At 50.4% G+C, this 16,179-nt stretch overlaps 1 protein-coding gene across 1 annotated transcript in view; it reads left to right on the top strand.

Moving 5' to 3' along the window:
- Window positions 1-267: 267 nt before the first annotated feature.
- EPB41L4B (erythrocyte membrane protein band 4.1 like 4B) overlaps window positions 268-16,179 on the top strand; it is a 122,208-nt gene continuing 106,296 nt past the window's right edge. The window contains exon 1 of the mRNA XM_060247827.1: window positions 268-478. Within this exon, the coding sequence (XP_060103810.1) occupies window positions 284-478 (195 nt within the window). The 5' untranslated portion in view covers window positions 268-283. The remainder of the gene's footprint in view (window positions 479-16,179) is intronic.

A 16,179-nucleotide genomic window follows, 5' to 3' on the forward strand; every position in this document is an offset into this window, starting at 1 on the left:
CAGGTGGAGCGCAGGCGCCCGGGGAGGGGAGGGCGGGCTGCGTGCGAAGCGCCCCCGGCGGCGGCGGCCACAGGTTGTCCCTCCTCCCCCTCTCGGCGCGGCGCCGGCTGCCTGCAGCAGGAAGGCGGGAGCGGGGAAGGGGCGGCCGGAGCCGGGTCCCGCCCAGCGCCTCGTCGCCGCGCCTCCTGCCTGCCTGCCCGCCCCCCTCTCTGTGCCTGGCTGCTGGGCTGCCCGGGCGGCGGCGGCGGCGGCGGAGCAGGAGGCGGCGGAGCCCCCGCGCAGGATGCTGCGTTTTTTGCGCAGGACCTTCGGCCGGCGGTCGATGCAGCGCTACGGGCGCGGCGGAGGCGGCGGCGGCGACGAGCGGGACGGGGCCGGGGCAGCCTCGCCTCTCGGCGCGCCGCACCACGGCCAGGGGGGGGCGCTGCAGTGCCGGGTGCACCTCCTCGACGGCGCCGAAGTCAGCGTGGAGCTGCCGGTGAGTCTCCCGCCCGCCCGCCCGCCACGTGCCCCGGCATCGAGCAGCAGTCCCCCGAGCCCCGCGCCCGACGCCTTGCGCGCTCCAAGCCCGGCTGCCGCGTGGTGCACGCGTGAAGGGACGCGGGAGCGCCCGCCCCTTCTTCGCCTACGCGGGCCGCGCCGCACGCACCTGTGGAGCCCGCCAGCCCCCCCGCCCGCCCCGGCTGGCTCTTTCCCGGGGGGTGCCCTGTGTGCGAATCCGGAGCGCGTTTTTTTGCCGGGGGGGGGGGGGAGGGAGAGGCGGCGGCCGGCGGGGTTTGCTGTCGCTGGTCACGACCAGCTGTGGGCAGGTTGCCTTGGGGGCAGGCCTTTCCCCTTCCCCCGGGAGCGGATCCTCTTCAGGGAGGGTGCCCGGGATTTGAACCTGGGACTTCCTGCGTCTGGAGCAGGTGCTCGACCCCTGGGCCTCAGCGCCAGCCCTGCCTGCTGATCTGTGCCGGGGCTAGCGGACGGCTGGATGGATGTTAAGCTGCAACTGGGTAGCTTCGAGCAGCTCAATCTCATGGCTTCCCAGGCTCTTGGGAGAGGCAAAAGGTAGGGCAGGCAGCCTCCAGGTGGGACTGCGATTCCGCCTCTTTTCCAGGCTGCGGAGATTAGTTCAGTTTGGGGTAGTGGTTAAGCGTAGAGAGGCAGTGCGGTGTAGTGGTGAAGTGCATAGACTCTTGATTTGGGAGAACCAGGTTTGCTTCTCCACTCCTGCTTCGCATGCGGCTGCTGGGTGACCTTGGGCCAATTGCAGATCTCTCAGAGAACAGTTTTCGCAGAGCTCTCTTAGCCCCACCTACCTCACTGGGTGTCTGTCGCAGGGAGAGGAAGGGAAAGGGGATTGTAAGCCGCTCTGAGACTCCTCCGAGTGAAGGGCAGGGTATAAATGCAGTCTCTTCTGGGAGAATATGGATGCTTTGGAGGGTGGACTCTGTGGCCTTGTCCCCCACTGAGGCCCCTGTCCTCCCCAGGCTCCACCCCCAAATCTCCAGGAATTTCCCACCCTGAATCTGGCAACCCTACCCCCCATCCCTTGCTGGTGGCCAAGAGATCTCTGGCAACTTGTGGGTGATGCTTGGAGACTTCTTGAGTATGAAATGTTTGTGGCATTTTACCTTTTTTTTTTTACAGTACTTTTCATGCTGCTCAAATTGCATCTTGATGCTTTGTGTTTACGGAGAGTAATTCAAAACCATGAGCATTCTTTTGAATGTAGGAAACCCCCTCCGTTGATGATGTGGGATTTCCGGCATGTGTCCCTCTGGAACAGTTTTCACCTCCTCCACCTTGGTCTGGGCAACACCAGGTGGAGGGAATAGTTCTCGTGTTTGCATTTGCCCTCACCACAACTCTGTGGGTAGATAAGGCTTAAAGAGTGTGACCTGCTCGGGGTCACCAACCAGGCCCTTGTTTGACAATGTGACTGTTGCACCACACTGGTCCTCTTCCGTCTGGGGAGATATGCTGGAACCATGTTGGCTTTGAGTCCAGTGGCACTGGAGAGACCAGCAAGATTTTCGGGGTCTGACCTTTCTAGAGCCAAAGCTAGTTTCAGAGGGTGGCCGCATTGGTCTGCGTGGCACAGCTCGCTCCGTGTCCAGGAGCACCTTACGAGTGTGAGCTTTGGAGAGTCAAAACTCGTGTCAGACAGTGTAAAAACCTGCTTTGTTTAAGATAGAGAGGCTTTCCAGAGTCGTGTGCTGTAAACAAGGTGGCACTTCAGTTTTGTAACGGGAGAGAGACACAGAAGTTTGCATTGCGTTGGTTGATTTTACGCGTTGCGCTGTGATTGAATTGTCGTGCCTTCAAGACTTGTGTTCTGAACTGTTGACAATTTCAGTGGGTGTTTGTCACTGGCTTGGACCAAGCTGAGATTTGTGACCTTTTGGAATGCACGGTTTCTGGTCAGATCTATCTTCCGAGGGTCCTGCATATGAATTTTGCATACACAAGTTCTGTGTGCATCCACTTCCGGCTTGTGAGCGGTGGGGGGAGGGGGGGGGGCTGCTGCATTGGACCTGGGCTCTGTCAAGGTCAGTGTGGTCTGCAGTGGTTAGAGGGGGCTTCTCAGGGGCTCAAGTGGAGGCTTTTCATCAAAGGTGCTGGACCCCCCATGGAGTTTTCAAGGCAAGAGATGTTCGGCGGTGGTTTGTCATTGCCTGCCTTCAGGGCTTTTTTGTGGGAAAAGCTCAGCAGGAACTCATTAGCATGTTAGGCCACACCCTGACATCGTCATTGCTTTGTGCAGGGCTTTTTTGTGGGAAAAGCCCAGCGGGAGCTCATTTGCATATCAGGCCACACCCCCTGACACCAGTCCAGCGGAATTGCATTCCTGTGCGTTCCTGCTCAAGAAAAGTCCTGCCTGCCTCTGTGTAGCAACCAAGTCCTTAGCTTCTGAGATGTGATGAGATGGGGCTAGCCTGGACCATCCTGGTCAGAACCACGCCTTCTAGTTGGAGATGCCAGGAATTGAACCTGGGTCCTTCTGCGGGCAAGGTGGATGCTCTGCTGTGGAGCCATCTTGGCTCGGTTTTGCCTTCAGATACCAAAGTCGGTGGCCTGTCTATTGAGCTTGTGTGTGTGTTGAGAGGCAGGTGGGGATCTGAGTGGCAAACAGCAGTGTGTGTGAGCCCTGCAAGTCATGCAGCCGTAGCTGTGCACGGAAGGTGAGCGCGGATCTCTGGGCTAGGCAGCTTCAAGGGGAGTGTGGCATACGCAGTTCTGTGGCCTGGGAGCCAAGGGGTTCCTTTAAAGCAGCTCGGGCTGTCCCGGGGAAGGGCTGCACCGCCCTCAAAATGCATCCGATAAAGGTGGGGGGGTTTTTGTGTGAAGAAGAGATCGAATCGTTGACAGCCTTTTGAGTTAGGTGGGAAGGTATTCATCAGGAGGCAGTTCTTAGAATTTCGTGAGAATTTATCAAGGAAAAAATGGCTGTTTGGCTTCCTTGTGTGACTGGGGATGGAATGCTGAGAGCCTTTGAACAAAAGAATGCATCTTGATGCTCGACTAACCTGATCTCCTCAGATCTCAGCAGTGAAGCAAGATGGGCCCCGGTCAGTAATTGGAAGGGAGACCACCAGGGAAGTCCAGGGTTGCTATGCAGAGGCAGGCAATGACTCTGTTTGCCTTTTGTCCTCCCCTAGATGGCCCAGGTAGCCCCATCTTGTCAGGTCTTGTCAGCTAAGCAGGGTTGGCCCAGGCTAGGATTTGAATGGGAGACCCCCTGGAAGCCCGGGGTCACTGTGGCGGAGGCAGGCAGCGGCCAGTCACCTCTGTTCCTCGCTTGCCTTGGAAACGCCATGATGCCGGGATCACTGTGAGTTGGTTGCGATTTGGCTGCACGCAGTCTTTCCTGGAGATTTGCAAAGGGCTACTTCACTTGGATACAATACTCATAAAATTATTCCAAAGAGTTTTTAAAAATCCCCTTCAGGTATCAGTTGTTTAATAAAGGCAATTACGTTACTTGTGAGGCCTCAGCTGTAGAAGTTGTGCTGTTCTGTCTGCAGAGGAACGGCTGCTTTTTTCCCTGCAGGGTGGGGGGGTTGTGGTTAGAGGGCCAGACTAGGATCTGGGAGACCCAGGTTCAAATCTCCACTTAGCCTCTTGGCCTAATCTACTTTGCAGGGTTAAGTGAGGGAAGTAAATCTGTCAAATGGACAGTGGAAGCGGCCGTTAACCTTGTTTTTCTGTAACAGTTGTCAAAGCGCATCTTATAAAGGGTGGCTGTTAATCAGGGACCGGAGTCCTCGCTATATGGAGCTTGATCTTCACAAACAGCCAGGCTTGGATGAATGTTACTAAAACTGCGGTGGAGCTAGCTGCCTCAGTGTTTGTGAATTCACAGCTTCTGACGTCAGTTCCTCATTTACGTGGCTTCTCTCCTTAGTTTGCTGCTGAGATTATAAAGTGTAACTGTCCAAACATGAGGGGGCTGCCAGCTCCAGGCTGGGGAGGGGTGGGGTCTAAGTGGACTGTTCTCTCCAGGAGAGTTTCTCTTGGACAGGGGTGGCCCAGCTGTGGCTTGGGAGCCACGTGTGGCTCTTGAAGCCTCCACCACCGCATTGGCCAGCTTGGAGAAGGCATTTGTCTCTTAAAATCACTTCTCCAAGCCAAACCAGCTGGCAGCTTGGAGAATGCACTTAAAGTTAAAGTTGCTTTCTTTCTACCTCTATCTGTCTGTCTGTCTGTCTATTGGTCTGTCTATCTAGGCAGCTTGGAGAATGCACTTAAAGTTAAAGTTGCTTTCTTTCCACCTCTATCTGTCTGTCTGTCTATTGGTCTGTCTATCTAGGCAGCTTGGAGAATGCACTTAAAGTTAAAGTTGCTTTCTTTCCACCTCTATCTGTCTGTCTGTCTATTGGTCTGTCTATCTAGGCAGCTTGGAGAATGCACTTAAAGTTAAAGTTGCTTTCTTTCCACCTCTATCTGTCTGTCTGTCTATTGGTCTGTCTATCTAGGCAGCTTGGAGAATGCACTTAAAGTTAAAGTTGCTTTCTTTCCACCTCTATCTGTCTGTCTGTCATCTATCTATGATCATCTATCTATCTTCCTTCCTTGCAGCTCTCAAACATCTAATGTTTGTTCTGTGTGGCTCTTACATTAAGCAAGTTTGGCCACCCCTGCCCTAGGAGCTCTGATCTCTGTCTTCTGGAGCTTAGTGGTAATGCTGTGAGCTCTCCAGGCCCCACCTGGCAGTTGGCACCTCTGCATTAGGACCTTTGACATCTGAGAGCAGCAGCAATAGTCCAAGTGTGTGTGTGTGTGTGTGGGGGCGTGGGGAGGCCAGAGGGGAAAAATTTGGGGCTGGAAAGGAGCAGTGAGGAGAGTCTCCTGTGCTTTGAAGCTGCAAAGATGATAAGGAAGGTTGAAGTTCATTGATCGGGAAATAACAGGCATCTCTCCGGGTGAACGCTTCTTCTAAAATGAAGCATTCAAAAGATGCACTCTGGTTATATTTTTGCACACTTTAATGTACCGTTTCATCTGGTCATTCTTTTTACTGACCCTTGTGGTTTCGTCCCCAGAAGTGCAGACCTTAAACCATTAAAGACAACAAAATGCTCTTTGTATTTATAGGCATGCTTTGGAATCTGTTTTTTTTAAAAAAATTCAATAATGCCCCTAAACCAGCCTCCTATAGGCTGAACTCCCTGAAGATGGGGGTGGGCTGGAGTGCTGAGTAATGGAGATTCTGCAGTTTAGCTCTAGTTGAAGAAGTGAGCATCAGTTCATCAGTTCTTTTGCATTGGTGGGGAGGGCGGACTTGGCCTGGGGAGAGAACTCTCCCCAAAAAACTCGGGGAGAGAATGCAAATGCTGGTATTGTTTTCCGTTCCCATTCCTGTCCAACAACAATGACGGTGTGCCATCAAGTCACAGCTGACTTGTCGTGATCCTTTGTGGGGTTTTCAAGGCCAGTGAGAGCCAGTTTGGTGTCGTGGTTAAGTGTGCGGACTCTTATCTGGGAGAACCGGGTTTGATTCCCCACTCCTCCACTTGCAGCTGCTGGAATGGCCTTGGGTTAGCCATAGCCCTGGCAGAGGTTGTCCTTGAAAGGGCAGCTGCTGGGAGAGCTCTCTTAGCCCCACCCACCTCACAGGGTGTCTGTTGTGGGGGAGGAAGGGAAAGGAGATTGTGAACCGCTCTGAGACTCTTCGGAGTGGAGGGCGGGATATAAATCCAATATCTTCTTCTTCAGTGATGAGCAAGGGTGGTTTGCCATTGCCTTCTTCTGCCTGGTAACCCTGGACTTCCTTGGTGGTCTCCCCTCCAAGTTCTCACCAGGGCTGACCCTGCTTAGCTGTAAAGCTCTGATGAGGCCGGGCTAGTCGACGACATTCAGGCTGTTTGGTGTCCTGCTGGCATCTAAAAAATGGAGATGGTTTTGTGGAACGAAGGTAAATGAGAGGTGCCCGTTCAGGGCAGAGCTTTTGCTCAGTGCCTGGGGCGGGAACACGTGGCGCGTGGAAGGAATTTTTATGTGAGTTAATGGAAGATTAAGAAATGGAGCCATGAGCTCAGGAAATCCTTGGTTTAAATCTGGAGGCGTCAGTGGAGACCGAGATAATCTCTGCCATTGTAGTCCCCATGACCGTGGATGGGTTTGGAAGTTGGACGATGAGAACAGCAGACAGGAAGGGAGTTGATTCACTTGAATTGTAGTGTTGGAGGAGAGTTTTACAGATATCGTGGACGGCCAAAAAGACAAATTGGGGGTGGGGGTGGGCTCTGGATCTAATCAAGTCTGAGCTCTCCTTAGAAGAAGAAATGACTGAACTGAACTGAGGCTATCCTGCTTTGGTCACAATATGAGAAGGCAAGACTCAGTGGAAAATACCAGAACACTAGAAGTGGAAGGCAGCAGGGAATTTCATTTCATTTCATTTGATTTATATCCCGCCCTACCCCACCGAGGCGGGCTCAGGGCGGCTCACAACACAGAAATTCTAACAATAGGGTCTAAGAATTAAAATACATAATAATTTACATAATTAAAACAACTAAAATCAATCAATCAATGTCAGCGTGCTGTCTTCCAATCTTCCTTCAGAATATTTCAATGCCGGTCAGTTATAAGCCAACCGGAAGAGGACAGTCTTACAGGCCCTGCGGAACTGTCCAAAGTCCCGCAGGGCCCTGACCTCCTCCAGTAACTGGTTCCACCAGCAAGGGGCTGAAACCGAGAAGGCCCTATCCCTAGTTGACTTCAGCTGGGCCTCCTTTGGCCCGGGGATTACAAGCAGATTTCGAGAGCCGGATCGCAGCGCTCTCTTGGGAGCATATGGGAAGAGGAAAGCCCAACCAAAGAAGTCACAAAGGCCCTTGGTTTGCAAGACTGGAGCAAGGCTGTTAAAAATGTTGTTGTTTGGTTGTTGTGTTATTATTGTTGATGATAATACCAGAGTTTACCACTCTGCCCCGAGGTGCAGAGTGGTAAAGCAGCAGTACTGCAGTACTGTGGTCTGAACTCTCTGCTCACGACCTGAGTTCGATTCCGGCGGAAGCGGGATTCAGGGAGCTGGCCCAAGGTTGACTCAGCCTTCCATCCTTCCGAGGTCAGTAAAATGAGTCCCCAGCTTGCTGGAGGGAAAGTGTAAAAGACTACGGAAGGCAATGGCAAACCACCCCGTAAAAAAGTCTGCCGTGAAAACATTGTGAGAGCAACGTCACCCCAGAGTCGGAAACGACTGGTGCTTGCACAGGGGACCTTTCCTTTCCTATTATTGTTGATGTTTTTGTTGTTAAATAATTTCTAGACCGCCCTTTTCCAAAGTTATCAGGGTGGTGCACAGCAAGTTAAAATGCACAGAATAAATGGGATCAGTATACAATAAAAACTGCAGATGACGATGGCATAAAATAGTGTAAGGGTGCCCAAACTTGCTTAATGTTGGAGCCACAAGGAATAAACGTCAGATGCTTGAGAGCCATAAGGCATGAAGCTCAGATGTTAGAGAGCCTCAAGACAGGAAGGAAGGCAAGCAAACAGGGAGAAGAGGTGGAAAGAAAGCAACTTTAAATGCATTCTCCAAGCTGCTAGTTAGCTTGGCTTGGAGAAACGATTTAAAGAGACAAACGCCTTCTGCAAGCTGGCCGATGTGGTGGTGGGAGCTTTGAGAGCCACCCCGTATGTGTGAAAGAGCCACAGTTTGGCCACCCCTGCAATAGTTCTTCTCCCCCTCCCTCGGGTGGATCAGGGACCGGTCATGGAAGAGGCCGTAATGGGAGCCCCAATGGGAGCCCTTGCTATCCTCGCCTGTAGGGTTTAACACGGCCTGCAGAACTGAGCGAGGTCCCACAGGGCATGAGTGTCACCAGGTAGAGAGTTCTACCAGGCTCTAGTTGAGGATGTGGTTTTGGAGAACATAATACACAGATCAGATGGATTTGAGACCAGAAACCCCTTGGAGAGCAACAAGATTTTGGGATTAGAAGCTTCTGAAAGTCACGGTTCCCTTCATCAGAGAGGAGCAGGAATGGAGATCATGGAGTCCTTTTTATCCTAATCAGAAGGTGGGAGAGGTGTAAAGAATGCTTGTAAGGAATGCGGCAATGCAGTGGAGAATGTGCTCCCGCTTGGCTAGAGCAGAGGGGAACCGCTTGGGGCAGAAAAATATCATCTGTAGTGAGATAAGGATCCTGTGTCCTTATTCAGGTGGCCAGGCAGGGTGGGGGGGTGGGGAATGAATAGTTCTGAACTTATGAATGGACACAAGTTTGGCAATCTCCCGTTGTGATTTCCCCTTGAAGTTTCTCTGTTGGAGGACTGCCGTTCTTAGGTCTGCAATGAAATTATCTGGCAGATTAAAATGTTCTCCCACTGTTTTTTGTGCGTGGTGGTTCTGTTGTTGTTTAGAACACGCATAAAAGATGACAGTTTAAAATCTCAGGTAAGACTGCTGGTAGATAAAAAGCTAAATTAGTCAAATGCAGTCCTAAATCAAACTATTGCTTAGCTTCTGAGACCTAATGGGACTGGACTAGTCTGAGGCACCCAGCTTGTAAGGCAGTCCTCTGAAAAGCTAGACTTTGGATTGACTGCAGGAATATTTAGCTTGGGGTTTGGATTGTTCAGTCTGAATCCTGGGTTTCAAACGTCAGCAACAAATCTAGTCTTTATTCTTAATTAGGACTTGCATATGCCACAGGGCACCAAAGGGACGTTGCTGATGCTTTGGCATCACTATTAATAATGAAAATTAAGAGAGGCGAAGGCTTTGGTGTTTGAAATGGCCGGCTGCAGTGGATGTTGAAAGCCAACAGTGAGTATCATTTGTGATCTTCGGGGTTTTAAATCACTCTTGTTGTGTTCTTGTGTCACGCTTCCTTTGTGTACCGCTCCAGTGGTGGGAAATCTGTTGTGCATAGAGTATTATGTTAAAAATCAGGGGCTCCCGACCTTTTTGAACCTGCAAACACCTTTTGGAGTTCTGACACCATGCGGTGGGTGGAGGAGGCAAAAAAATGGCTGCTTCAGGAGGCGGAGCCAGTGACAAAATAGCTGCCACCATTTACATTCATTTGAACAGTGAAGATTCCTGTGCTGTGCTGGCAGCTGCCGCCAAGCAATGCTTTTGAAAAACTGCACAGCCAATCAGATCTCTACTGGCCAATCAGAAGCCTTGCTGGGAAAAAGCCCCACCTGGCCTCACCCACTTTCTCAAAATAAAAAGGTGTCAGAAAAGATGTCTGTGGGCTCCACTCTGGGGACTCCTCCTGTTAGATACAGGGGCTGCAACATAGATCGTAAAAGAAGAAGATACTAGATTTATATCCTGACCTATACTCTGAATCTCAGTCTCAGAGCAGCTCACAATCTCCTTTATCTCCCCCCGCCCACAACGGACACCCTCTGTAAGGTGGGTGGGGCTGAGAGAGCTCTCCCAGAAGCTGCCCTTTCAATGACAACTCCTACAAGAGCTATGGCCATTCCAGCAGCTGCAAGGGGAGGAGTGGGGAATCAAACCCGGTTCTCCCAGATAAGAGTCCACGCACTTAATCACTACACCAAACTGGCTCTCATACTTGATTTTTTTAATACCTTCATTCAAAGATGCCTAGCCAAGTTACTAGAGTGACAGGAAAGGAGCTGTCGTGCATCAGAGTAAGGGTCCATCTAGCCCAGTATCCTCTTTCCAGTGGAATCCAGTGGATACCTCAGGGCAGCTTCCAAACAAGACACAAAGGCAAAGTCCTTTCCCAGTTGATCCCCAGCATGGGGTAGTCCGAGAGATGCTGCTTCTGAATGCGAAGGGTGTGGGTTCTACCTGGCATAGATGGCAGCCACTGGGAGACCTGCCAACTGCGTTACAACAGACAGCCTGGCCAGAAAAGCCTGGGCTTTTCTGAATGTGAGACTGAATGGGGGTTCAGGCATTTCGGGATGAAGCTGGCAAGAATCCCCTTGTTTCTTTCCAATGGACTCGGCTTCCCTGCCAGTCCGTTGCGCAGGAGGAATGAGCGCCTCTACTCTCTGTGCAGGAGCTACTCTTTTAAAGTATGGAGGGGGTGGGGGAGGAGCACAGCCGGTCCTCTCTTGCATCCAGAGCAGACTCTCCACTTGGCACAAAACTGTATTCTCCCCTGCTCTGATCTGGACGGGCCAGGCTAGGCCGATCTTGCCAGATCTCAGAAGCCAGCTGGGGTCAGCCCGGCTTAGGGCTTGGATGGGAGGCCACCACAGGAACAGGCCATGGCAGACCACCTCTGAATGTCCCTTGTCTTGAAAAGCCCACAGGGTCACCAGGAGTGGGCTGGGGCTTGATGCCACTTTCCACCATCACCACCACATTGTACATGGATTGGGGGGTGGGGGCCGGTTTTCCCTTACCTCTGAACTGGGATTCTTATTCTGCAAAGGCCCAAAGTTAACAGGAGCTCCATTAAGAAGAAGATAGAAGATACTGGATTTATATCCTGCCCTCCACTCCGAATCTCAGAGTCTCAAATCTGCTCACAATCTCCTTTCCCTTCCTCCCGCACAACAGACACCCTATGAGGTGGGTGGGGTTGAGAGGGCTCTCACAGCAGCTGCCCTTTCAAGGACAACTCCTGCGAGAGCTATGGCTGACCCAAGGCCATTCTAGCAGCTGCAAGTGGAGGAGTGGGGAACCAAACCCGGTTCTCCTAGATAAGAGTCCTCACACTTAACCACTACACCAAATGAGTTCTGAATATCCAGGGGTTACGCTTTGCTTGTGACTTTGCCCTCCTAACTCTCTGGTGGTCCTGGGAAGTCACGTGACTTCCATCTTCGCTGTAATTTTTTTCTGTCGCTGTGTGTTCTATATAGAGCTGAGCGATTATCTGGCTGTGCCCCACAAGAGCTGTTTGCTATCCAGTTCTTGTGTAAGCCACTTTTTGTTTATTTAAGCCTTCTGTCCTGTACGGCTGCCATTAGCCTAATCTTAAAACAGTTTCCATGCTGCAAATTAAGCTATAAAGACATCAGAGGGAGGATGGAAGCTCTTCTGCAATAGAGCAGGAAAACGTTATTGGCAAACCATGAAGACGGGAGAGAGAACTTCACCTTCTTTGGGAACAGGGGTATTCAGGTGGTGACTGCTGTTAAACGTGGTGTCAGAAATGAAAGGCGCTGTCCAACATGGGGAATTTCAGTAGGCGGAATCGTGACCCTCAAAAGCTTTCCCCTCCCATCTTTTGTTTCCTTTATTAATCCCCTGCCTTTCGCTGCTCACATCCTTCTTCTCTCCTCCACTTTATCCTCACAACCACCCTGCGAGGTAGGTTATGCTGAGAGTATGTGACTGGTTCAGGGTCATCCAGCAAGCTTCCACAGTACCAGTGGAGATTTGAACTTATAAATCACTTTAAAAGGGGATGAGAAAGATTAATGGAAGAGAAGTCTGTTGGTGGCTGCTAGCCGTGGTGGCTGACGGGAAGTTCCGCATTCACAGACCCAAAGCCTCTGGATCCCAGAGCCTGGAGACAACATCAGCGGAAGACCTCTATTCATTTATTTTATTCTATTTATATCCTGCCCTCCCCACAAACAGGCCCTGGGTGGGTTACAGGTCACATAGATTGTGACAACAAAACAATAACAATATCACAATTATCACTTCTTAACTTAAGAACTTGGTCTTCTTAAAAGTTAGAATGGCACTAAAACCAGCATAAGACGTTACCTTTTAAAAAGAATGAACTTTTTATTATGGTCATAGACCAATATAAAAAATTATAACGCATCATGTAAAACCCCTCCTAAAATACATAAAATACAATAAAATACTTAAAACTTTTCCGCACCTATACAGGTCGGGGATAGCTAAAATATAATTTAACCAATTTTAAAATCCAGAATCAGTTCAAATTAATATAAAATCCTTTAAATCCGAATATATAAAATCGTTTATAACCTAAAATTCAAACAGATCATTCAAAACCTACCATTTCTTGTTTCTTAGTATGGAACTTCACCAGGTAATGGCAAAATTTAGCTATCTGAGATAGATGGACTTGCATCCACCAAAAGTTTCTCCAAACACGCCCTGTCCGCATCTACTATTGGTGTGACTACAAACGGGGAAACAAACCTGTCCCTATATGCTTCTCGGCCTTTTGGCTAAGATCATGTGTAGTATCATTACCTTGGTAGCAACACTATAATGTTCCCTTCTGAGAGGCGCTGAAGACATTGACTATTGAGCGACCAGGCCAGGGTGTGCCTGTAGGGTGCCTGCTGCCTTAGCTAAAAGCCCAGTGGAACAGCTCCATCTTACAGGTCCTGCAGAATTGTAAAAGAACCCCCAGGGCCCTGATCTCAATCGGTAGCTTGTTCCACCAGGTTGGGGCCAGGGCTGAAAAGGCCCCGGCTCTAGTTGGATGTCCTTCGGGCCAGGAACAACCAGCAAATATCGGTCCGTTGAGCACAAAGCTCTCTGGGGCACTTGTGGGGAGAGATGGTTCCTGAGATATGCAGGTCCCTGGCTGCGTAGGGCTTTAAAAGTCAACACTAACACCTTGAACTGGATCTGGTTCTCTATAGGCAGCCAATGCAGTTGGCAGAGCTCTGGGTGAATGTGAGCCTGCACAGGAGTTGCCGTCAGCACCGTTGCTGCTGTATTCTGTACCAGCTGCAGCTCTGTGCCCTGCGGTTGGCTGTCCAGGCCTAGAAGCCCGGTTGTTGGCCACCGTGTGAGACAGGATGTTGGACTGGATGGACTGTCGATCTGATCCAGCAGGGCTCTTCTGATGTGCTTAAAACTGGATTTCCCAGATTCTAATCCAACACTTTTAGCCACTACGCAGTGGTTAAGTGTGAGAGCCAGTTTGGTGTAGTGTAGTGGTTACGTGTGCGGACTCTTATCTGGGAGGACCGGGTTTGATTCCCCACTCCTCCACTTGCACCTGCTGAAATGGCCTTGGGTTTGCCATAGCTATCGCAGGAATTGTCCTTGAAAGGGCAGCCGCTGTGAGAGCCCTCTCAGCCCCACCCACCTTACAGGGTGACTTAATGTGATTTAGCTCAGCTTTTTAGCCTCGGGCTCAAACATTTTTGTCTTCGCTCAGGAAGGATGGCCCCAGACCACACTAATTTATGCAGTAGCCAAATTTCTCACTCACAACTTTAATGCCAGGAGCTCACAAAGTAGAATTTTTGCTCACGAGATTCCACAACTTAGAGGGAACATTGCTTCTAAGATCGGACAAGATTGGCCTAGCCCAGAGGCGGCCGGACTGCAGCTCGGGAGCCCCGTGTGGCTCTTTCACACATATTGTGTGGCTCTTGAAGCCCCCACTGCCTCGTTGGCCAGCTTGGAGAAGGCGTTGCTCTCTTTAAATCGCTTCTCCGAGCCAAACAGCAGCTTGGAGAATGCATTTAAAGTTAAAGTTGCTTTCTTTCCACCCCTCCCTCCCATATCTTGCCGCTCTAAACATCTCACATGCATGTCTTGTGGCTCTCACACATTTGACATTTATTCGATGTGGCTTTTACGTTAAGCAAGTTTGGCCACCCCTGGCCTAGCCTGAGCTATGCAGGTTAGGGCAAGAGGTTTGCTCTTGCCTGCCTCTGCCGAGCAGCCCAGGCTTTCCTTGGTGGCTCCCATCCCAGTACTGGCCAAGGTGGACCCTTTTCTGCTTCCGAGTGCTGACGAGATCAGGCCATCCTGGGCCTTCCTAACGGAGAGCTGATGCTCTGTCCCTGAGCCCCAGCCCATCCCCACCCACGCCGTTAATCCTTTCCGGGCCTGGTCGGTAGCTCAGTCCCTTTATTTTAAACTCCTTTTGACCCAGCTGGGCTTGTTTGCTTCCGCTGGCCCCAGAGAGTTTAATTTTAAATTCTCAGGCTCTTTGGCCGCTGTTCTAAAACGACCTGCTTTTAAAGCAGATAACTGGAAGGTTTGGAGCATTAGTTCGAAAATAGACGGGCTTCTTGGCCCTTGTGTCGTGTGATGTCGGATTTAAATAAATTACGTCCCCTGTGCTCTTGGTTATATTTGATAATGAAGCTCATTTTCTCTGTTTTTATCTCCCGGGGCAGAAATCTAAAACAAAGCCCTCGACCTCCAAGAGTGGCTTTCTTTGGAACTCGTCAGTTCAGTAGACTTTCAATAGTTGTATGTTGTAATGTGAAAATGATTGTAATAACGTTGTGAGCATGGAGCAAGGGGGTCACTGGGGGAGTGGGGGAGGGCAGGTAGCTGTGAATTTCCTGCACTGTGCCGAGGGTTGGACTAGATGACCCTCAAGGATCCCTTTCAGTTGTCTATTTCTAATTAAGATGCGACTTTTCCCCTTGTATCAAGAGCAAAACCCTTCCAAGGAACCCAGTGGTCCTCCAGTTATCCAGTTGACACCTATTGATTTGCCCGTTCCCCTGTTGATTAATAGTTTATTGGAAAACTTGAAATGACTTTTTTCAGACATTGAAGAAAATATAAGCTTGTCAGTAAAGCTAAAACCATTAGTGATTTCTTCAGATTCTGTATCACAACAACGCTACAATACCTCAGACTGCTGCCTTCCCCAGCAGATTAACTAACATAAAACTTCAGTTGGCTGATCTATTGTGGAAAGCTTTAGAGTGTTTTCACACGCACTAAACACACTTTCAATCCACTTTCAGCGCATTTTGCAACTAGATTTTACTAGGTGAAATGGCAAAATCCATTTGAAAATGGTCACTGGAATGGGTTGAAAGTGCATTAGGGTGTGTGCAGGTGCCCATAGTTACAGTCAGGTGTGCTCAAACACCTGCTTATTCATCTCACACGGGATGCAAGCAGAGAACTGGCTGTTCAGCTAGCTGCTAGAATGTGTCCAGGTGCACTTTAGGTTTTCCTGTTTGCATGATTGTCCTGCCGTGAGATGGCTTTTTTTTTGCAGCGGGCCATCTGCCACCACGTCTGCTCCTGTCCCCTTCAGTGTTAAAAGGCACGGAGTAAACAGGGAGGAAAGTTTTAGACTTTTAAAGTGGGACTTAAATACTTCGGCGGGCCTTCTGTACCTTTCTGCCCACGTGCCCCACTGATTGGTCTGGCGGTCGCTTCTAAAACAGACGCCACTGACCGTACCGCACAGGATGCCGCGTCTTTTGTTGGTCACTTTCGAAAGATGCGTTCAGCTGCTGAGATGTCAAGTGGGGGCAAGCTGGGGCCACACTTTCTAGAAGACGGTCCTTTTCACCACTTGAACAGCTGTGACCTTCCCTGGGTGATATGGCCTCTTCTCCAGTAAATGAGAGGACTTGGTTTTTGCATGAGACAGATTCTCCCTCAAGCGCATGAAGGTCAGATTCTGATCAGTTGATGACTATCTTCCCTGGTGCTGCTTGTCAGGAGCACGGGGTCATGCTGCACCATTCTGCGCATGCATGGTAAATGCTCGGCCTTGGTGGCTGCCGCCGTCCTCAGTCCTCCACATGCTGGGCTCCAGATGCAGTTTATTTCTCCCCCTATAGCAATTCCTAAGCCCTGAACTTTGCTTCAGAGTCTGCTTGGACTTTGGGGGTGAATTGAATGCTGGTTGCATATATCAGGAGCATAGTCTCTTGGAAGTAACAGAATTGCGTCAAGGAAGACCGGGTGGCTCTCTGGGAGCTGTGAAACTCAGTTGGCATCAGGAGTATGCGGAAAGTTTGTTCCTTTGTCATGGTTTTTGTTGCTATTTGTGGTATACAGCGTGTTTGCCTGAGCCCAGGAAACTGCCC

This window comes from Heteronotia binoei, chromosome 10 (genome assembly GCF_032191835.1).
Source record: "Heteronotia binoei isolate CCM8104 ecotype False Entrance Well chromosome 10, APGP_CSIRO_Hbin_v1, whole genome shotgun sequence".
In the NCBI taxonomy this organism is placed as follows: domain Eukaryota; kingdom Metazoa; phylum Chordata; class Lepidosauria; order Squamata; family Gekkonidae; genus Heteronotia; species Heteronotia binoei.